The 23,552-nt window shown below is 38.5% G+C and overlaps 1 protein-coding gene across 1 annotated transcript in view; it reads right to left on the bottom strand.

The window, feature by feature from the left end:
* Positions 1–22,540, bottom strand: part of LOC122656354 — a 49,358-nt gene extending 26,818 nt beyond the window's left edge. The window contains exons 1-16 of the mRNA XM_043850834.1: positions 22,332–22,540; positions 21,977–22,199; positions 21,719–21,843; positions 21,337–21,453; positions 21,038–21,184; positions 20,269–20,927; positions 5,974–6,095; positions 5,799–5,890; positions 5,326–5,569; positions 5,148–5,214; positions 4,428–4,576; positions 4,222–4,292; positions 3,972–4,145; positions 3,731–3,802; positions 1,710–1,811; positions 1,535–1,624 (exon numbers count right to left, since the gene is read on the bottom strand). Coding sequence (XP_043706769.1) covers positions 1,535–1,624; positions 1,710–1,811; positions 3,731–3,802; positions 3,972–4,145; positions 4,222–4,292; positions 4,428–4,576; positions 5,148–5,214; positions 5,326–5,569; positions 5,799–5,890; positions 5,974–6,095; positions 20,269–20,927; positions 21,038–21,184; positions 21,337–21,453; positions 21,719–21,843; positions 21,977–22,199; positions 22,332–22,427 — 2,550 coding nt within the window. The 5' untranslated portion in view covers positions 22,428–22,540. The remainder of the gene's footprint in view (positions 1–1,534; positions 1,625–1,709; positions 1,812–3,730; positions 3,803–3,971; positions 4,146–4,221; positions 4,293–4,427; positions 4,577–5,147; positions 5,215–5,325; positions 5,570–5,798; positions 5,891–5,973; positions 6,096–20,268; positions 20,928–21,037; positions 21,185–21,336; positions 21,454–21,718; positions 21,844–21,976; positions 22,200–22,331) is intronic.
* Between the last annotated feature and the right edge of the window lie 1,012 nt (positions 22,541–23,552).

Here is a 23,552-nt window from a genome sequence, read left to right as displayed (position 1 = left end):
CACTTTCTGAGGTAAATGATGCCAATTGTGCATTGCCCATAAACAACCCATCACCCTCTATCAATGCCCTTCAAACTTCAAAGGCATGCCAAAGTTTTGGGAGGATTCCATCCAACACCTCCCTAGTCTAGAGGCCAGAACTTTAGCCAAAACTATATCAAAGCAGTGGATAGAACTAGTTGGCCTGAAGTCTTTGAGCTCCTCTAGTCCATATTTCCTCCATCCCAGATAATCCTCCTCAAGAAGTTAAAATATAGGCATCTATCCTTTTTCATTATATAACACTTGTAACTCTGTTGTGCAACCATCAGGTCCTGGTGGTCAGTCTTCCCCGTATCATGAACCGACTTTTTAACCTCCTCTTCTTTGAATGGTTGGTCAAGACAATGACTTTGCAGATCAGAAATAGTACCATATTGTAAACCATTCAGTGCAGGGGTCGGAGGATAGGTTCTTATGTGACTGAAGTACATAGTCAGCGACTTCAGTTTTCCAGCACAAAATCCTCCATCAGTCTTTGAGTACACGAATTTTGGTTCTATGTCTCTAGTGTACCTCCACAATCGAAGATACTATTTGCAGCCCCTTCTTGCTGAAGTATCTAGTTACCATTTTTATTTTTATTTTTGGGGGGGAGGGGATAAATAGGAGCTTCTAATTCCTGTTCCCTTAACAAAAGGCTTTTCTCTTCAAAAATAAAAAATCGTAACAGATCTTTTTTCACACAGGAGCAGTTCCAAAATTTTCCAGGAGTATTTCCACAAAGTGGGCAAGTTTTTCAGTTCGTTCCATTTGAATCATGGAAAGTGCACTGCAATGTGTTCTAAGGCATCAAATACAGTCTAAACAAAAAACGCACACACAGCTTAGAGCTAGACAATATTAGCATGACTATTCAATGACCAACTACTGGTGATTCTAACCTCCATAAGACGCTATCTACTAGAAATACTATGAAGGAACCCAATCTATAGGAAGTCTCTACTATTCACCATCTGCATTTGATATCAATAGGAAGTCTGTACTATTACCACATAACAAGCCTCCAAAAGAAGATTCATTTGCTTTCTTGTTTCCTTTTCTTGGTTCCTTTCTACCAATTTAACTGTTAATGAAGTAATTTTGATCAACAACATTCAAGTTAAAAAATACCATTTGATCTTACTGGAACTAGGGAAGGCAATGGAGTGGGTTAAACTAGTCTTCTGGCCAACTGTTCAATATGATTTGATCGTTTTGGAGTTAGGGTCAGGTATGGTACTTGAGAAACCCTTGGTACACCGTCCACCCTGGTAATCTTGTATAACTAATGAACCCCATCCATTTGTTATGGTTTTGCAATAATTTAAACAGGTCAGTTATGCTATTGGTGAAACCCTTCCCATCGCAATACCTAACAGGAACGAGGATGCCAGAAGAAAAGAGGAGAGGAAAGGACCTTCTATATCTCGAACAATCTTAAGTTAAACTAAAGTTGTGAGAACAAAAGTTTGCAGTGTCAATAAATAACGATATGGAGGAAGAAATTGCTTACAGTGCGAAGGTGATTCAAATTCCCCTTTGCTTTAAGGGTTTCAACATCTCGATCTAATTGATTTCTCCAGTCCGTAAGGAGGTTCTCATCCTACATTAGATTAAGCAGTCACAAGATGCCACATGAAGTAAATCAAAGTAATAATAAATGTAAACTAGGAATCAACATTACAAACCTGGGGCAAGTGTATGGTGACTTTGTTTGGGAAAAGCTTTGTCAACAGCTTTGTTGTTTTTGGGACTTCTTTGCCTCTGTCATGCAGTCTCCCAAAACTATCCTGAGAAAACAAAACAAATGATATCAGGTATCCCCAGATAAAATATTTTCAGCTTAGTCACACTAAAGCTCTATACTTTCTTCATTATAGTAACCATAAAGGATAGGAAAGACCAGAAAATAATTTAGGAACCAAAGAAACAATAACTTAAGAACATTTCGAACACAAAATCTAGAAAGCAAGAACAGATGAAACCAGTTTGGAACTTCATTGTGGTGACTTGTCAAATGCTGTGTTAGTTAACAAAATACAAAAGGTCGATTTTGCAACAAAGGCATCCCAATAGAAGGTCAGAGGCCTTTGGTTTCTGCCAATTTCCATGTAAACAAGCTTTCCTATCTTGTGCACTTCTTTCACCTTTCATACTTAAATGAACCGTATTATCTTAGAAACATGTGTGGTATTGACATAAGGTAGGAGGAAGGGCTTTGTAGGGCTCTTTTGAGTTTCAACTTTGATGTGTGGTTGACTCACTTATGGAGTTATAGTTGTAACACTTTTACACTTGCACGTCTACAGTGTACTTGTAGGTGTAAGTTGTAACATTTTGACATGTAATAGTTAAATGATTTTTCTCCATTTGTAAATTGCAATCGCATACTATAGTTGTTTTCATTTAGTTTTGTATGTTATAGCACTATATTATGCATAGCATAGACGATATTTGAGAATTATACAGCCAAGATACGTCGTACACTGCCAACCTAGGGTACGAAACCAAACTAACATTTTGAGTGTGTTTTTCTAACAATCAAAAGGTTCCATTATGATTACGGAAGCTTAATTAGGGTCTCCATGAAGTTTCGGGCAAAATTATAGCCATTTGACAACTGAAATGGTCAAACGAAACCAACCACAGAAATGTGTACAGTTTCGATCAGGTTTCGGTCCAAACACAAAAAATTACTAAGTAACAGCCAGTTTGGCTCAAGATCCAATTAGGCCGCACCAGCCCCTTGTTGTTTTGTCTTGGTCACCTTGACTTTACGCGGATAATATTTTTTCTTGGGTGCCTTTTCGAATCCTCACAGATGGATCACTTTATGTCAAGGACAAAGCCATTTCTAGAATCCCACTGTGCATGGATGATACTGAATCAGTGTCTGTGATGTCCTTATAACGTCTTGTAGAGTATTCTTAACCCAATGGACAAACTTTTTTTTTTTTGACAAGTCAATTGGCTCTAATTTTGGGTAATCCGAGCGATGAGGGGGAATTTATAAGATCATGGAATATCTATTCCTTGAATCCCACAGGACGAAAACAAGGCCAGCTAATTTTACCAGCTGTTTTTTGGAGTCTTCAGAGGGGAAGAAACAACAAAACATTTCATAATGAATCTCTGCTAGCTTACAGGATAGCATATAAGGACAAAGAGTGCATCTTTTCTCAGATTCTGTTTGTAAAGAATATTCAGAGATGAACATTAAACCCATAAGGTCAGGGTAAATTATATTTTTCTGTACGTATACTTTTGAGCCTTGTAGAGTATAGAAAGGATGCATGTATCTTTTCACTGATTGGGAGTTGTTCCACTTCTAGCAAACTTGATTTGAAAAGAAAATATTATAGGAGCCTCTTTTTTTTTGGCAGAGGTTATAAAGCTCTCTCAGAATTTCACCATGTCTGAAGGCCATCTAATCATGTCGAAAGTCCATCTCAAAAATAATAACAATAATAATAGTAATAGTATTATAACAACAAAACAACAACAATAATAATAACAGTAATAATAGTAATAGCAGCAGTAGCAGACTAGCAGTAGTAGTGTCTTCTTCCAATTTCTGCGATGAGTATTTGCGACTGCTAATAATATGGAAACATGGAGCCAAAAATAAAAAGGTGCACTTTAAAACTAATCACAACTCTAAACTATCACGACTAAAAAGTCCAAAAGCTTTCATGAGGGACTTTGTTACCGGGAATGCAAAATCAAGCAGTGCAGTCTGATTGCTTCCGAATTTTGTGAAAAGGAGACCTCCAGGATGTGACTGCATGAGAAACAGCATATGATTCAAGGAAAGAACATTTTAAATAGCATTTACACAAACGCACACATACATACACACACACTCAAACACACAATAGATATCAACAAGAATTAAAGGAATAAAGGTCCACAAAAGCCTATCCAATCCATGGACAATAAGTTATCTTTACCTTTTCCTTACGATTATCAGTTTGGGTGTGAGAGCCAATGATGACGACATTATCAGGAAGCTTTTCCAGACGGCTTTTAAATGCCGAATATGATTCGGAATTCCCTATGATAGACTTCTCAACATCTTTCATAAACAAAATGAAAGGAGAATTTCTGCTCTCACTAGAAACTACCTGGTAAATTGCTAATAAATTTAGTGGTGAATCAATTTACATAGCAAAAATTAGCAGCTAGTTCATAAGTAGCTACCTCAAACAATGTATTGATGAGTAACTTGTCCAAATCCTCCGTACCGGGGGTCTCCAGACGAAGATCATTGACTACAAAAGAAATAAACATTCAACTACTCAGTTCACTATACTTGAGGCAACATAAGTTGGAAAAAAAAAAAAAGAGTTTGAAAGTCACAAGCTTCCAAGCTAGTGGAAAATATGAACACAGGACCAAGACATTACCATGGCAAAAAAATCCATGACTTCCCTCACATAAGCCTCCAAGGTCAACACCTTCAGGAATAGGTTTATCAAACCTTACACCGATTTTGGACAACATATTATCTTCAAAAGGCAAGAGAACTTTGCCACGATATCCATATGTGGGGCCCCTATATACAATTACGAAGAGCTTAAAACATTAAGAATGAATAATTAATGATTCATGATGAAGGAAAAAGGATAATGACCAAGAGATCCAGAGAACCTGAGCAGGATTGAGTTCATGATGTAAAAGGAAGAAAGTACTTTAGAACATGTTTTTATCAGCTAATAGGAAAAAGAAAGCTACGAGTAACACCAGGGAGAAAGTATATTGTGTGTGTCTGTGGGTATATGTAGAGAGAGAGAGAGAGAGATCACTGAAGCTATCTAAGATTCAGGCAATAGCAAACCTTCTTAGGAATATACTATCAAAATTGATTTATCCAAGACAGCAGATATTTTTATATATCCATCAAAGAATTGTGCATTGAACATAGCTTGTGTATATACTGTGATTATGGCAGTTTTGAGAAGCAACTGATCCTAAAAAACTACAAGTAAACTCACTTTTAGAATTGCTTAAAAAAACACTTCTAAATCATAGAAGTGATCTAAAACAGCCATCAGAAAATGAAATGTACAGCTGAAACAAGACCTGCAGTACCAGTGAAAATATATCTACATACATACACTTCATACCTTGAAGGAGATGAAGCTGTTGGGTACCCACTACCAGGGACTATACCCACAAATCTCACTCTGTCACCTGAATGTTTCATGGTCAGAATATATAGCTAAGGTCAAACCATGGTTTAATAAAAGCTACAGAAATAAGAAGTGATAAAATCCTCTCCAAAAGAGCATTAAAATGGCATACCTATCTTGAAAAGATGATTCTTAGATGTCCCAGAGGATGCAGGCACATTAATTGTCTCTAGTTTCGGTTCAGATTCCAGAGCACAAGAAGGCACATCTCCAGAGCCTGGAGCATCTGACTCTCCACCAGAGGGAGTAGTGGTTTTAACCAAGTCCGTCTGCCCTGGACGGGGCTTTGCACAGACACAGGATTTTTCTGCTCGTAGTCCATCTTTCAGAAGCTCCACTTCCTTTGAAGATAGAATCTACAACACATTTATAATTGATTATTCTCTCACCAATTAATTGTTTTCCTACTAAACAAAATAATAGCAATAGTAGCATTCTCTGACAATAATAATGACAAAAACAGAATTACTGCAAAATGTAGGACATAACAAATAACTGAGTTTAGAGATTCCAAATTCCCAATACAATTAAGTATGGCAGAACTGTTTCACTATCATAGATTAGGTGAAGGGTTGCATATCTTACACCCAGAAAGGAGTGGCTATCAAATATAAGCAATTTAGCCCCAAAATGATTAGCAAGTGCCTTTGACAACATCTCCTGGTATATCTCAGAACCTGTACAAATAAAAAACACAATTTTAGCAGGAAACCAAATGAATACAACTTTTGAGGAGAACTTGAAGGCTATCTCAACTCACCTGCAGGACCAGATAGCAAAATTCTCGGGCTCACAGTAGGAAGTTCAGAGGTATATTTTGCATATTCTTTTCGTTTCAAGTGTATAAATACTGCACTAATCAGGACGTTTTTGGTGTTCTCACTGTCACAGAAGTTACAGAGCACTGATTACAGACATGTCATGAAGTATTAGCAATCATGCAATGATGTACAATCCATAAATCCTAGTGAGGCATCTTCAGCAGTACATTGATGTTGTTTTGGAGAGGGAATAGAGAATTCCAATGCATCAAGTACGTCAACACAGCAGATGCATGCACAATATACTATTGCATAAAATCAAAGGTTGAAGATATCAATGTTCATAGAACAGCTCGGTGCTGAATGATTTTCATCAACACGCAACCATTAAGACAGTAACTGATTCAAAAGCATAGAAAAGAAAATTAGAGAAAAAGTGTCCTTCACAAAGGAAATGAACATAAAAATAGAAGCTAGAAAAAAATGGACAAACGAATATCTTAAGAATGTGAAAAGAAATATATCCTCAACCATAAAGAAGTATGAACTACCTCCCATTTGTTTCTGGAACATTTTCTCGAACCAAAATCCCTTTCTAAATATTAAAAAATATATCTATAAATATTTATGAAATATGAAACCTCACATGTTCCCAACTCAAGCCTCAGAAGTATTCCTCCCTAGCTGACCTCTTTATTAAAAGCTAAAAAATTTACTAGCCAATAACACTTTCTGAAATCTGAAGAAACCTACCTTTCAGAGGTTGCACATATCAACTAAAATACTAGGAACAGCTACTAAAGTTACAAGAATATTTGCTTTCATGGCCATCTCTACCTTGTTCTTTTCATGCACTGAAATCTCTGCTTTCTAATAACAGGAATCCAAATAGTTTGAAAACTTGCAGGATGCCTAAAACGGACATAACATCTTAGATTTTTTTTTTAAAGGGAGCTCCTCCTGAACAAACATATGTGATGACGTTGATTTTCAAGCTCATCAGAGACCAAGTCGAGGATAGAAAGAATAGAATGTGTAAGAGAGAAAGAGAGACAGAGAGGAGCTATGATCCGAATTCAAGAGCAGCAGCAGAGCCAGCTGAATTTAAAAGAAGCCAGTGTTGTCTTCCCTCCCCCAATGAAGCAAGAGAAAGATACAATGTATCTACACCTCCAAAGTCCATAATAGACCTTCATGGATCCATCCTCAACCTTTATTTCTGTATTTAAAGAAAACACTGTTTCTCTGCATCATCCCACTATCGCGTTTTACCTAGTTCTCCCTTATTCTTCCTGCTAGTTTGATTTTGATCTCCATTCCTTCCATCCGGAATTGACTGTTTAGGTCTATGTTCCCTCACACAGGTTACCAGTCTGGGGTTTCAGGAGAAGAATCATTTCCAATACTTCACTCCTATCTTTTAAGCTTTTCTTCTTTCTCTTTGATTTAGTAGCATTACTTTTCCTTATTAATTATTATTAATTTTTTCATACGGCTAACAGGTCCATTTTTTAGTACTTATTAGAAAGACAAAATAAAAAGATGGGAGAAAGTTTACCACATATGTGAGAGAAAACATTAGACTATCGACGAAGATAGAACAGAAACTAAGGTAAGAGAGTTTGCAAGGTATTTTAGTAGGTTAAAACTCTAATATGCTTAATAAACAATGATTTTTTATCCACACATCTATACATACACCTCTGTTTTTTGTCAATCATGTTTTACCAAGTTGATTTAGTATTTAAGAATAAAGAAGTTAACTAAAACATAATCTCTAAATTGTTATCTGGTGTTTCTTTAAAGAACATAAAGAAAGGATGAAACATGAATGGAACAGTAGGAGAAAGAACAAAAGAAAAAAAAAACAATAAGGGGAAAAATTGATGTGCACATGGGTTCGGAAACCCGAAAGTTGGGTCGCTATGGACCACTCAAGTTAAAATAAGTCAACTACAAAAAGCAGTAGCAAATTTATTATTAAATTGAAGTTCAGAACCCAATTTAAAGCGATGGCAAATATGTAAAAAATGTGAACAGTGGAAAGTCCTTTTGGAAGCATAGTTCGAAAACTCGGCGAAATTTCGCCTAAATTTTGAGACTTTCCATAATTTCGAAGGCCCCAAGACGAAATAGCATACGAAACATGGGACTTTCAATGTTTCAACTGAAATTTCGCCGCTGTTTGTACGTCTCGCCGAAATGACACAATCTATGTTATAAATATACATTGTTTTGCGAGTTAAGGTCGAAATATCAACCAGAACTCACTGGTTTCAGTTGTTTCGACCTGGAGAAGGGGAAAAGTTCTGGAAACTAGGATTTTTTGCCACATCACCACCCCATACAACTTGAATACACAGTTGGGGATTGCCACATCGGTCCAAAGAGATCAATTGCTGCTTCTTGAGGAAGATTTGGCCACATTAAACTATTTCAGATAAACAATCTTTTACGAAAAATTAGTTTTTGAAAAAAATATGATAAATATTTGTTGTATGGGGGTGGAGAACCTTCCGCAACGGTGACCTCACGCTTAGAGAACCTTCGCGAGCAAAGCCTTCTCGTCTTAGTTGGGTTTCGTTCTCGGGAAGTTGGAATGGGGAGTCAAGAAGACAGAGAGAGAGAGAGATCATTTCATACACAACTTCAGTACCTCACTGGGTAGGTTATTGACTACCGTCACACCACCCAAGTATCGTTTTCACATAAGAGAGAGAGATGAAAAATAATGGACTGAACATTGAAGACACATGCTATATTGGCCATTAAAGCTGGTATTGGGATGGAGTAATTTAAAATTAAAAAATGAGAAACGATGAGACTGTGATGTGGTGGACGCATACAGGATTTAAGGGCAAGTGTACCAGGTTAATGATTATTATCAATAACGTATAACATATTATATCATTTTATAATATATAATATAATGTAATATATCAATCAAAATGTATTAATATACAATGAGAATTATTAATCGGTCAACGGTCAATCGGTCGAGCTCATCCTCTGCATTGGGAACGACCGAATAATAGACGGTCGGTTCCAAATCCGGCACGTTTATTATTCGGTCATGTCAGTTTCAGGTTGTGATTGGTTGGGACAGGTCAGGACAACCGGTGCGTGTTTAGAATTTACACCCCTTTCAATAATAAAGGAAAAAGAGGAAGAAGAAGAAGAGAAATCGAGAGGGAGCAGAGAAGAGGAGATGTGCAACTTGGGAGCTACACGATATGTGTCATCTCCCTCAATACTTCCTTATATATTTAGTGAAGGGTAAAACAGGAAAACATAAGAAATAAAAAGAATAAAGGACCTAGACAAAAATATCCCTCACATATCTCGGTATTAGTGAAGGCACTAATACCGAGCCTTATACACTTCACGATAACACTCCCCCTCAAGCTGGAGCATAGATGTTAATCATGCCCAGCTTGTTACAAATACAATCCACTCTTGCACTCCCCAAAGACTTTGTGAACACATCTGCAAGTTGTTCTCCTGTACGAACATGATCCAAAGAAATCAATCCTTGTTGTAGCTTCTCTCGAACAAAATGATAGTCAACTTCAATGTGTTTCGTCCTTTCATGGAACACCGGATTTGAAGCAATATGGACAGCACCTTAATTGTCACACCACAGTTTCATTGGAAAACCATCAACAAAGCCAAGTTCAGCCATTAACTGTTTCACCCACATCAGCTCACATGTAACATGTGCCATAGCCCTGTACTCTGACTCTGCACTGGAACGAGCAACTACTATCTGTTTCTTGCTCTTCTAGGACACCAAATTTCCACCAACAAACACACAATAACCTGTAGTAGACCTCCTATCAACCAGAAACCCTGCCCAATCAGCATCCGAAAAACCCTCTATCCGCCCATGGCCATGATCACTGTAGAGTAGACCACGTCCAGAAGCTTTTTTAAGATAGCGTAAAATATGCATAACAACCTCCCAATGAGACGTCCGAGGAGCAAACAAGAACTGACTCACCATACTAACAGGAAAGGCTATATCAGGCCTAGTCACTGTTAGGCAATTCAACTTTCCAACAAGCCTCCGATACTTCTCTAGATCAGACAAGACATCTCCATCATCTGCAGTAAGCTTCAAATTGGGATCCATAGGAGTATCTAGAGGTTTAGAACCCAACATTGCCATCTCTGACAGAAGATCAAGAACATATTTTCGCTGTGAGAGCAAAATTCCTTTCTTTGATTGAGCAACTTCCACACCCAAAAAATATTTCAACCTTCCCAGGTCCTTGGTCTAAAACTTCTGCAGCAAATGTGTTTTCAAACCTTCAATACCAGAAACATCATCTCCTGTGATGACTATATCATCAACATAAACCACAAGAAATAATTTTCCCGCATCAGAACGGCGGAAAAATACTGAATGATCACTATCACACCGTGTCAGCCCAAACTCTAACACAACCTCAGTGAATCTGCCAAACCAAGCTCTAGGGGACTGTTTCAACCTATACAGAGACTTCTTCAACTCACACACCAAACCAGACTCCCCCTAAGCAACAAACCCAGGAGGTTGTTCCATATAAACCTCTTCATTCAAATCGCCATGCAAAAACGCATTCTTGACACCTAGCTGATATAAAGGCCTATGGTAAATAGCAGCAAGAGATATCAAAATCCGAACAGAAATAAGCTTCGCCACAGGAGTAAATGTATCCAGGTAATTGACACAATAAATTTGGGCATAGCCCTTTGCCACAAGGCGGGCCTTCGAGCAAGCCAAGGACCCATCAGGGTTCACTTTCACCACATACACCCACCGACAACCAATAGCCGATCTACCTGAAGGTAAGGGAACAAGATCCCAAGTCTAATTTTCTTCCAATGCCAACAATTCCTCATTCATAGCAGCCTTCCAAACAGGACTAGACAATGCCTCTGCGACAGATTTAAGAACAGGATGATTTTCAACAGTGTGTAAACAAGCATGAAAGGTGGAAGACAAACCATCATAGGAAACAAAGTTAGAAATGGGTTGTTGGGTACAAGCTCGAACCCCCTTACGATGAGCAATAGGAACATCAAGATCAGAAGGAAGTTCCAAAGGAGAAGGATCATTACCTATTGTAGGATCTGCCGGCAAAGAAGGAGATGGGGCAGAAGTCGCAGGAGCTGAAGTCCAAGTACATACTTTCCATTTGTGACATTTAAACACAATAGGGTTGGGGTGCCAGTGATGAAGCAGCCAGCGGAACATGGTAAATAATAGACTGAACAATAGAAACGGGAAGATCATCATCCAAGTCAGACACAGTAAAAGACGAACTATCATAAGGTGTAGACTCAAAGAAAGAGACATCATTTGTAACAAAGTATTTTCGCAACTCAAAAGAATAACAACGATAACCCTTTTGGGTACGAGAATAACCAACAAATAGACACTTGAGAGCCTTGGGATCCAACTTGGAAACATTAGGATGATGGTCACGAATAAAACAAACACTACCAAACAAGCGTGGTGGCAAAACAAACAATGGCACAGAAGGAAATAATAAAGAAAAGGGAATACCACCACGTAAAACAGAGGAAGGCATGCGATTAATGAGGTAACATGAAGTTAAAACAGCATCTGCCCAAAAAGATTTAGCTACTTTCATTTCAAATAAAAGAGAACAAGTAACCTCTATTAAATGTCTATTCTTTCTCTCAGCTACACCATTTTGTTGTTGGGTGTAAGCACAAGAGGACTGATGAATAATACCACGTTGAGTCATAAATTCAACAAAAGGGGCAGAAAAATATTCCTTAGCGTTTTCACTACGAAGAACACAAAGGATTCGGAAATTGATTAGTTACCTCATTCACAAAAGCACAAAAGATAGTTAATAATTCAGATCGATTTTTCATTAAGTAAATCTAGGTAACCCTGGAATAATCATCAACAAAAGTTACAAAGTAACGAAAACCCAAAGTAGAAATGACAAGACACGGACCCCAGGCATCTGAATGAACTAAAGCAAAAGGTAGGTCAAACCGTTTACTGACTCTAAGAGGATAACTCACACGGTGGAGTTTCCCAAACTGACACAACTCACAATTTAAACTAGAAAGTGACCGAAAATGACTATCAAGAAGCTTTAAACTCTCCAACGAAGGATGACCCAAACGACAATGAATCTGGTGGGGTGACACCACACTAGTACACGCCATAGATGAAGTGTCCTCAAGTATATAAAGCCCCCCCAACTCACGACATCTACAATCATCCTCTTCGACAAAAGATCCTGAAATACACAAGAATCTGAAAAAAATGTTACAAAACAATTATGGGTTCTGATAAACCGACTAACAGATAAAAGATTAAAAGGAAAATCAGGCACATAAAGAACGAAAGGCAAAGATAGAGAAGGTGTAACATGAGCAATACCAGTACCAGTCACTTTAGCTAAGGTGACACTAGAAGAAGATTTCTGAAAGGAAGAACGTATACCTGAAACACCAGTCATATGTTCGGAAGCCCCTGAATAAATGATCCAGGGACGAGAAGTGGCAGTCGAAAGGCATGCAGTGGCATTATCTGTCTGAACAAAGGTGGCAGTTGGAGGCTGGGCTGGCTGAGAAATCTGGAACTATGTAAAACGGGCATATTCATCATCAGACATCTTCATGGTCTTACCCTCAAACTGTGGAGATGTAGAAACAGGAGACTCAGTAATAGTAGCAGAGTTGGCAAACTGCTGCTGATTTGATTTGCCCTGAAGTTTCCAACTAAAACGTTGGATATGTCCTAGACGACCATAATGATGATAAGTCCTCACCAAACCATCAGAACCATTAGAATTACTTTGAGTACCCGAAGTAGGTGCTTTACTAGAACCAGCCCCACCACCAGTATTAACATTACCACCACTACCAGCCCCACTGTTGGGCCCACGGTTTGATGGAAAAAAAGCCAAAGCCGAAGTGTCAACATCAGTAGTGCTCTTACGAGAAACACGAAGAACTCTGGAAAAGGTTTCAGACAAAGTGGCTATCTTGTCACCACCAAGAATTTGGGAACGAATTGAGTCAAACTCCTTCCCAAGTCGTCCTGAAAACCCCATAACAGCAAGTTGCTCCCGCTGACTTTGCATTTGTTCCACATTAGAAGTGATAGGAAGTCAAGAATTAAGCTCCTCATACATCCTCTTAAAATCAGCAAAATATTGGGTCAAAATACGAATCTTTCTATCAATCCTATAGAACTCTTGGGACAAGTCATAAATACAGGAAAGGTTGTTTTGTCCATAATACAAAACATTGAGATACTCCCACAACTCCTTCACTATATCAATGTGTGTTACCAAATCCACGATCTGGTTCTCCATAGAATTCAGCATTTGTCCCAAGATTCGAGCATCAACTGTTTCCCACAAGGGATCATCTTCGGGCTTAGGTTTGAATAGATGATGTTGTTGATCACGTCCCGTCAACACCAACTTAACAATTTTCTTCCATTGTAGAAAGTTGGTGATCCCCTCCAATTTCTTCTCAAAAATGGGTTTTTTTTTTATCTGATTTTTTGTATACAGCCTATTTTTAACATTCTAAACACAACGCATGAACTATTTTCACCAAAAGAAAAAAAAAAAAACCTCAAAATGGTACTTGTGCTTTTTGTACTAGTTACGCACAGTGTACTGAGAATCATAGTTGTCAAGATAGACACTTATCCAAATATCATTTAAGTAAATGTTTTTGTATTTACTTAAGATATTATTCATAAATAAGCAAATATCCCCCCTATTTGAATCAATTAAAAATAGTTAAAAAACCAAATTCTAAAAGGATAAAAAAGCCAACCCCCCAGTTCAAGAACAAAAACTGGATTTTCGGCGGTAGGTGAAATTTTCAACTTTCTAATGCTAGGGTTTTTCTCAAATCTATAAATTCCATAAATCTTAATATGGTAAAACATTTCTAAAAACCAAAAGTGCGGTAACATATTCATTTGTTTTGATGTCTAAAAAATTATTTTCATTCGGACTTCGAAAAAAACTTTGTACCACCAATCATATATAGATGGATTGATTGACTCGTGGCTAGTAGTGTGCGACAACCAAACCAAATGCCTCCCTTGGCATCCCGGCCGAAAGTCAGTCAAACAAGAGAATTGCTTTTTTCCCTCAAGCACCACCGAACTCCGAAGTAGTTGGTATTTCAATCAACAAATAATAAGAAGATGATCGACAATCATTTGATTATTGTTAATAATTCTCTTGAGTGCCAGTAATCATATGAAAGTAGGGTTTTTAGCTATGGGCCTAGCAAAAGAAAAATTGGGATAGGTTCCTATAGGATGTCCCCCTTTCAAAATCCAACATGAAGGTTTCCTCCCATCCGGCTCAAGTAGTTATACCAAATAAAGATAAAGAAAGGGGTTCTCGCTTTCAAATTTTGTTTTAAAAACTCCAAAATAATTACTCCTTAGTCAAGGGAAAGGATCTCCTGAATATTGGGTATTTGTCATTAACCGGGTCGAATACTTACTGAAATGGGTGGGGAGTATCTGAAATTGTAGTCAGAGAAGCTATTTCAATAGCTACGTACGTTCATTCAAGAACAATGGATAAACGTTCCAAGCCACATGTCTGCCTGTAACGCATGTCTCATTTTCCCTGTGTAGGCAGCTCGTTAGAAGTACTATTGATAACGAACGAGTACCTAGTAGTAGTAGTTTTGTGGGATTCATTGTATCTTTCCTTCTTTCAATTCGTTCCAGTAGCTAATTAGTAAGACTGTATTCATCTGTCAATCCATCCTAGAATATGGCACCCTTGTGGCAATCTATTTGATTGTATCAGAAGGCCCAATGAATTGGGATTTCCCAATTGGACAGGTCATTTTGAGGCAAGCAGATCATTTGTCATAAAGAGGACCATCGAATAGCAAAGATAGGGGCAAGGTTCAGTAAGAGTTGATCCAATATACAAAGGGTAATAGAATGGCGTCAAACCAAAGGGTTAATGGAAGAGACGTTGCGCTAACACGTGCGCTGTAGTTTTTCAGCTTATTTTGACGCGCTAAATGCCCAATTACTTATTTTAAGGACGACTTGATTCTTTGTGATCGTAAACCACCGTCTATATGACAGTAAGGCTCCACAAATATATCCTTCAAGGAGGTTTGATTTAAACAACTACAATAACTAAAGGTGTAGTGCTTTCACAATTCAGGGACTTTCACAGTTAAGCCCAGCCCCAGTTTGATGGCTTACTATAAGTTGGGTTCCTCAGCTTATGCCATGAGAGAAATCTGGGATAAAAATTATCCCTTCTGAGCAACAGTTCATTGAACGGACTGCATCTTGTACCATTTTCAGACCATAGTCAATCTGATTATAGGAGGCTAGTTGCTACTGAAACTACTCCAATATCAGTAATGGACTGAAATCATCAGAGATGTGGTATTTCATAATGATGATACAGTGATATCAATGGATACAATAGACTGGTGTGCAGAAGGAGAATTTAGGGGGCTGAATCTTTATTATTGAAAACTTGAGCCTTCGAACAGCTATAAGTGAAAAGCACTGTGTAACAAGGACAAAGACGTTCTACAATCAATAGTGGGTGCGAAGAATCTGGATCAGTATCCTATCACAACAAGATGATACAAGCCAATCCATATGGTTTTCATTTCTTTTCTTTTTTTCCTTCCTGAAAGCAAAATACACATGAAATGGAGCAGCACTGTGGACACACATGCAGATGTCCAACACATACGGACATGGGCAGAAAATGGCAAATAGGTGTGTTAAATAGCAAAGGAATCGCAGGCCTTTGAAACCTATTTAGACCAGTTACCTAAAAACAAGCCGTGAACAACAACAACAACAAACTCAGCCTTATCCCAACTTAATGGGGTCGGCTACATGGATCCAATCGAACAAAGTAGATAAAAACTGCAAAGTGAAAGAGAAGAATGGGAAAAGGACAGGAGAAATGAACAAAGGAAAGAGGCAAAGCCCAGCAAGTCAAGAGAATCTCAGCTAAATAGGGTCTGCTATATGAATCCTTGCCCTCCAATAGGCTCTATCCAAGGTCAAACACGGCACGAGACCTAGACTATGCATGTCCTTTCTCACAACTTCTCCTATGGTAATTTTAGGCCTACCCCTCACTCTTTTAGCTCCATCAACCGGAATCATATCACTCCTCCTTACTGGGGCGTCCTAAGGCCTCTGTTGAACATGACCAAACCACCTCATACGACCCTCTCGGAGCTTGTCATTGATCGGAGCAACTCCCAAGTCCCAAGTCAGCTATGATACGATCATTCCTTACTTTATCCTTCCTTGTTTTTCCACACATCCATCTTAACATCCTCATCTCTGCCACACAAAGTTTCTCAATATGACACTTCTTAACTACCTAACATTCTGGCCCATACATCATAGCCGGGTGAACAACAGTCCTATAGAACTTTCCTTTAAGCTTTAAAGGAATACGTCGATCACACAGCACTCTGACGCACCTCTCCACTTCAACCATCCCACTTTAATTCTTTGTGAAACATCATCTTCTATGTCACCTTCCTTATTTATGATTGACTCCAAATATCTAAAATAGTAACTTTGTGGTATCTCTCTTTCCTCAATTCGCACCATGTCAGTATCCATCATAGTGTAACTAAAATTACACATCAAATAATCCGTCTTCGTTCTACTAATCTTAAAACCTTTTGTTTCTAGGGTTGATCTCCATAGCTCTAACTTAGCGTTAATCCCTGCTTTTGTCTCATCCACCAAAACAATATCATCGGTGAAAAGCATACATCACGGGACCTCGTCTTGAATGCCCTTGGCTAGGCTGTCCATGATAAGCGCAAAAAGATAAGGGCTTAAGGCTGAACCTTGATGGAGCCCAATCGTAATTGGGAATTCCTTGCCCTGACCTCCCACAGATCTCACACTAGTCACAACGTCCTCATACATATCTTTTATTATATCCACATATTTACTCGATACCCCTCTCTTCGCTAGAACCTGACGGATTAAGCCTCTAGGGTCTAGGTCATAGGATTTTTCCAGGTCAATAAAGACCATATGGACGTCCTTCTTGTTATCTCTATATCTTTCCATGAGCCTCCTCAATAAGTAGATAGCTTCAGTCGTGGATCTACCTGGCATGACGCCAAATTGGTTCACCGAGATATGGGTCTCTCTTCTCAAACGAGCTTCAATAACCTTCTCCCAAAGTTTCATAGTGTGGCTCATAAGCTTAATGCTTCTATAGTTATTACAGCTTTGGATATCACCTTTATTCTTGTAGATCGGGACTACAACGCTTCTCCTCCATTCATCTGGCAACTTCCTTATGTTAATAATCTTGTTAAACAAATTAGTTAACCAATAAACCCCACAACTTCCAAGAGTTTTCCCACACATCTATCTGTATCTCATCTGGGATTGGAGGTTTGCCCGTTTTCATCTTTTTTAAGGCTTCTTCAACTTCTGCTATACTAATCTTTCTTACATATCTATGTCGTGTGATGTCTTGAGGAGGGATGTAAAGGTCCGGATCACTTCTACTCAACCTATCTCCATTTAGAAGGTCACAAATATACTCATCCCATCTCTTCACAATGTTCTCATCCCTTACCAACACTCTTTCATCCTCACTCTTGATGCACCTCACCTGATCGAAATCTCTACTCTTCCTTTCTCTCATCTTAGCTATCTTAAATATAGCCTTTTCCCCTTCTTTAATGCTTAAGTTGGTATAAAGATCCTCAAATTTCTTCGCCCTAGCCATCCCCACAATCTTCCTAGCTTTGTTTCTGGCATCATAATACCTCTTTTTATCCTCTGCATCGTTAGTCCTTTACCAAGTCTTAAAACAAATTTGTTTGGTCTTAATGGCTACTTGGACCTCAACGTTCCACCACCAAGTCTCCCTAGGGGCCTGACGACAACCTTTTGCTTCCCCTAGCACATCTTTGGCAACCCTCTTAATAGAAGTCACCATCTCGTTCCACACCTCATTGGTGTCTCCCTCAGGGTCTCACTTTCCTTGTTTGACCACAATATCAGTAAATGTCTTTAGGGGCTTCCTTTTTAATCTCCACCACCTTATCTTAGGGTACATAGGATCCCTCCTCCTATGCTTTTGTGCATTGAGGCACATATCCAGGACTACCACTATATGTTGGGTCGTTAGGCTCTCTCCAGGGATAACCTTACAGTCCTTACACACCATTCTGTATGCCCTTCTTGTTAGGAAGAAGTCAATTTGATTAGTATGAATCCCACTTTTGTAGGTAACTAAGTGTTACTATCTTTTTTCAAAGAAAGTGTTCACAATGGCTAGATCATAAGCTACCGCAAAGTCTGGATTGAGATCCCCTCCTCATTCCTCTCCCCAACCCCGAAGCCTTCATGGACACCTTCATAGCCTCTATCATCGCTCCCAACATGGTCATTCAAGTCACCTCCAATAATAATTGATTCATCCTGGCTAAAACCCTGCAATAAATCATCCATATGGTCCCAAAATTGGCGCTTACAACTGTCATCCAATCCTATCTGGGGTGCAAAGCGCAAACGATATTCAACAATGAGGTCTGGACATCTGGCAAGGAACTTAATAATCATTACAGCATCTAATTGGGGGAATTTTTTCTTGGACCCATTCAACAATGAGGCCTGGACATGGCTTTCTCTTATCCTTGCCCTTCTTCTCATACTCCCCCCTCCTAGAGGTTCTGTTTCCCTATTGCCTTCTGGGTGTATTTCTATCTTCATAGACGCGGCCTTTTCTGCTAGGCCAAAGGAAATGGGGTAAGCTTGTATTGCATTTAATGCTCTTGGTTGTTTGGAATGGTTTGCTATTAAGCATAGATACCCTATCTTCTATTCTTGTCGGTGAGGCCCTCGCTATCAAGCTTGGTTTGAAGATGGCTAGACAAGCTGGAATTAGTAGTGTTTGTTTACACTCTGATTGCCAAACTCTCATCCGCTTCTTACTAGATGAAGAGAGTCATCCTCCATCAGAGGTTTCGGCAGTTCTTTGTGATATCAGGCTCATTTGTCAGTCTTTTTCTGTTTGTGGTTTTTGTTTTGTTAGTAGAGCTGAAAACACTCTTCCCCATGATGTTGCCAAAAATGGGCTTTATGCTTTCCTGATCTAGGTTTTGGGTTCCTCTTTTCCAGAGGAGCCCACGCCTATTGTAAAAAAAAATTTGCCCCATCAGAGGGTTTGCACCCCAAAATAAATAAATAAATAAATTCTTTACTGAAAGATTCTGTTGTACAGTCCTCTTTACCTTGGGGGTCTTGTATAGTTAGGTGAATTTTTCTCTGGGGATGGGTTCTAGGGTTCTACCCTAAATGAGAAATTCTTTTACTTATCCCAACAGAAAAAAAAAAAAATGAGGCATAGACAAATTACAATATACTATAAGAGAAATAGGAGATCTTTTAGATTTATTATCAAAAGTAACACTCATTTTCCCAATATCCGTACCTTGTTCTCTTCTTTTGCAAATAAGGATTACATTCTACATCAACGTTCCTAAAACCAGACTAAATGTCAGAGCATTCAGACCTGGCAGTTGGCAATCTAATAATCCAGTCTAAACAATCAAAAGGTTAAAGCCAATGACAACAGAACTTGTAACATCACTACCTAGAAACAGAGTTTCTTAATACATTATACATGTCTCTTGAATCTGGTAAAGGCCTCCACGTGTGATTTAAAAGGTTTGGCGTTTGAGTCGACATTACTCATGTTTCATTGAACTTCTAAAATCTTTTTTAGCAAAGCATTGAGCCATTGACCCATGGTCCAACTGTTAAGATCAGACGGTCCGTTGACCAGTAATGTTGTGCTGTTAGCACAGCATTACTCATGTTTCATTGAACTTCTAAATTCTTTTTTAGCACAGCATTGACCCATGGTCCAACTGTTAAGATCAGACGGTCCGTTGACCAGTAAACAATTACAACCCAAAGAGAGATCATGACCTAGAACTCGGCTGTTCAAGTGTGAGGCTATAAGCCTATAAGTGGATTAAATCTAGGTGAGTCCCAATTCGAATAGTTTAAATATCTATTAGGATCAACCTTGACCCAAGATCCATTGATCTACTGCTATCAGGCTTGAACTCGTATTGAGAATGATCTCAAACTTTATTGAATATATCCGCCCTTTCACTGAAGTCCAAGTAAAGAACCTGGTTCAGAGACGTTTAAGACTCAAATCACCTAAGCCATATAATATCTGATATGCTGATGGAGAACAGAGGGCAATAATCCAGCATGAGATTCATACCTCAAATAGTAGGGGAAACTGTCAAATGAAACTTGTAATTCTTTTCCATCAAGAATACCAACTTGAATATCTTCTTTGAATGCTGCACATTTGGAAGAAACACCTGACGTTGATGTCTGCTGAGAATCCCTCGCCCATTCCTTTCTTTCTTCCAATACCTGTTTAAAGATATTCTTGCTCAATTCAAGGTCACAACTACTTGATCCAGCCAACATCCGCAAGAAAGGCCTTAATGAATCATTCACCCCCGAAAGTTTTACAACATCCAACTCTACACCAGATTCTTGATTGTTGTCCACACGGAGGCTTTGACTGGTAGTTCCAACTTCAACAGTTTTATCACTCTCTGCACTTGGATCAGAATTACCTTTCCTCTCTGGGCCATCAAGGTCCATTTCCACCCCATCTCGAGCAAGAGAACAAACAGGAATTTCAGAACCATGTTGGCTTTCATTAGTACTTTTCGCTGGAGGCGCCAAAAGTGATAAATCTTGTCCAAGGTTCGATAGAGATGCCAATATAGAGGCTCCAGCCACAGCTGAAGGATCCCCAGACCTTCTTTCAAGGTGCAATCCCTTACCCACATTGCTTGGAGCCTCAGCAACCCCAACCACTGAAGGTAACTTAACTGTAGCCTCAGGTGTGAGTTGCTGGAAAATCTATGTTGGGAACTATTAAGGAAACCATCCAAAGGAGAGAACAACAGAAATGAACAGAGAGCTTGTTAAAGAAATAATTCTAACCAAAGACAGTCAAATGGGAAGGATACATATGCATGATTCCCTGCTGAACCGAATATCACTTCATCACCGGAGATAAGATTACTGCTGGTGTTCTTCTTGACAATCTTCCCATTTATTTGCACAGACCCCTTGCTCCCTGTGCTTTCGAGCACGGCAACGACACTGTCCTCATGCTGACCATGATGACAAATAATGAGTATTTATACTACATTTACACATTGAACCAAAGGCACCCACGTAGACCACTCTGAGATCTATCTCCCACCCAAGAGAGGATAACAACCTTAGATGTAAAATCTAAATAAGTTTAACTCACAAATAATACCTGTGTTTGCTTGATCCTGCATAGAACTGCGCTAATGTTTTGGTCCTTCAAGGAGAAGTTGCACTGTCTGCTTGAACCAATAGTGAACGTAGGTATTTCAATGGAGATATGTGGATTCTGCAGCACACAAAGGATTAGTTCTACAGAATACACAACAAATTGAAAAATAAAAATGCAGCTGAATCAGTAAATCGGACCACACCTAAACAGAAAGGGATGATTTAAAATTTCAAAAAAATACAGAAAATCTTTATTGAACCAAATAATTTTTTAAACACAAAAATCCGGCACATTTCGAATGAAAGTACATTATTAGAATAATCCATCTCCCCCCCAACAACAAAAAAAAACCGACTAAGTATGTGATATGAGCTAGCATTACCTGAGAGTACTGTGGCAGAAGGTTGCACCAAGGAGTGGAAGTGTCTAAATTCGTGTGCTGCTTCATAAAAGAACTCAATGAAGAGAAAGAACTCCTTGCTTTGTCCGCCAAAATCGGTGAAGAACCTTCAAAAAACAAGACCAAAAGTCGCTCAAGGAATCCGAATTCACCACTCGGAAAAAACCCATAACGCCTAGAAACCATACACTGTAGCATGCAAAGAAGTATCCCCAGCAAAAGAAGGAAAAAAGGTTTCACCTTCTGCGATCGGCGATAATACAGGAACTGCCGGAGCAGTTCCGTCGTCCCCTTTCTCCTCCCTCTCAGAATCCACAGCATCACCGACACCGCTGCAAGAGATCGGAGGGTCATTCGGAAGGCATTCTACAGGGTCCGACGGCGGAGACGAGCACAATTCCTTTGAATTATCAGAAGATCCCGACGTCTGCGAAGATTTCTCAGCTGCAGCAACGTTTTCGACCTAAACATTCCAAGAAATCTTAGGTAAATAACACAAATAATACGCAGAGTTCAAATCTTCAGGTCTTCACAAAACCATAAAGAAAAGAAAAAAATCAAAAGCTCTCTCTGTTATGTATTCCATTTCTGAGACCTTTGGTCGCTTCGGCGACGAGGGTTTTTCATCTGTAGACGAAGATCTCTTGCTAGTATTAGTCGATAGCGATCCGCTACGCCTTGTTGAAACCATGACCGGTTGGTCCTTACCTCGCCTTTGCCTTTCCTTCTCTTCTTTTTTCCTTCTCCGCCGATCCGATTATTTTCCTTCGTTCCTCAAAGAGAAGACTGGAGAAGGCGAGAGAGAGAGGGTATACCATATAAGCAATACTTCTTTAATCTTTACTTTCTTTCTATTTTAAATACAATTTTTATTCTTATTTTTATTTTTATTTAATAACTTTCTTTGTCTGGTTGGTGTGTTTAAATTTATAATTAAGCTCACACTTGTCTACCAAATTTTAATCCTCATCAGACCTGTTACGTGGTAAAAAAAATAGATGGACATGGGCTTGTCCCTGTATACCTTATGGACAGGCCCATCCATAAATTGAGGTTTTTTTTTTTTTTTTTGTTTGTTTTTTTGGGTAAAACATAAATTGAGGTTTCTCAGCCTCATAAAATCATGTAAGTGATAAAGATAACTTACCCAAAAACTAAGGTTGGCAGTTTTGGGTTAGAAGTGGGAACCAGATCAAAATCGATCCATTCAATAGTTTATTGGTCTAATTTTGAATCTATCACTGCTAAGTTATTTGTCGTTCTAGATCTACCAGCTAAGTTATTGGTCTCACAACGATTCTTGAACTGATAGATTAATTACAAACCAGTGGACCGGAACAAATTGACATCACAAGTTCTTAACTCTGCATATTATATATAATTCTTCAGACTTAGAGGTCATAAGAGCTAAGGTCAAACCCTTCATATTTTTTTTAGTCTTTCATTTTGCATGGTATTACTTGTCTCATATGTTGTTTTACCAAATATTATGTTGTTAATTTAAAGTTCTACTTGGGAATGCTAACTTAAAAACATACTTTAAAATATTCCTAACTTATGAGGATGGTGGTGTTCATACTCATTAAGTGAATACAAAACAATAGGTAATATGGATTAGTTTCGTGATTTGAAGGGAAAAAAAAGGATGGTGGGTTACATATCTCATGTGAATAAAATTAATATCTTATTGTAATATTATTGAATATATATAACTTATGTTAGAAAAAATATATTTATTTTGAACTGCTTGGAACCATTTAGGAACGAAAAACACTCATTAGTTAGTGGTCTTGGATCTCAAGTTTAAAATCGATTA

This window comes from Telopea speciosissima, chromosome 3 (assembly GCF_018873765.1).
Source record: "Telopea speciosissima isolate NSW1024214 ecotype Mountain lineage chromosome 3, Tspe_v1, whole genome shotgun sequence".
NCBI classification, from domain to species: domain Eukaryota; kingdom Viridiplantae; phylum Streptophyta; class Magnoliopsida; order Proteales; family Proteaceae; genus Telopea; species Telopea speciosissima.
This window is presented reverse-complemented; position numbering and strand designations above follow the sequence as displayed.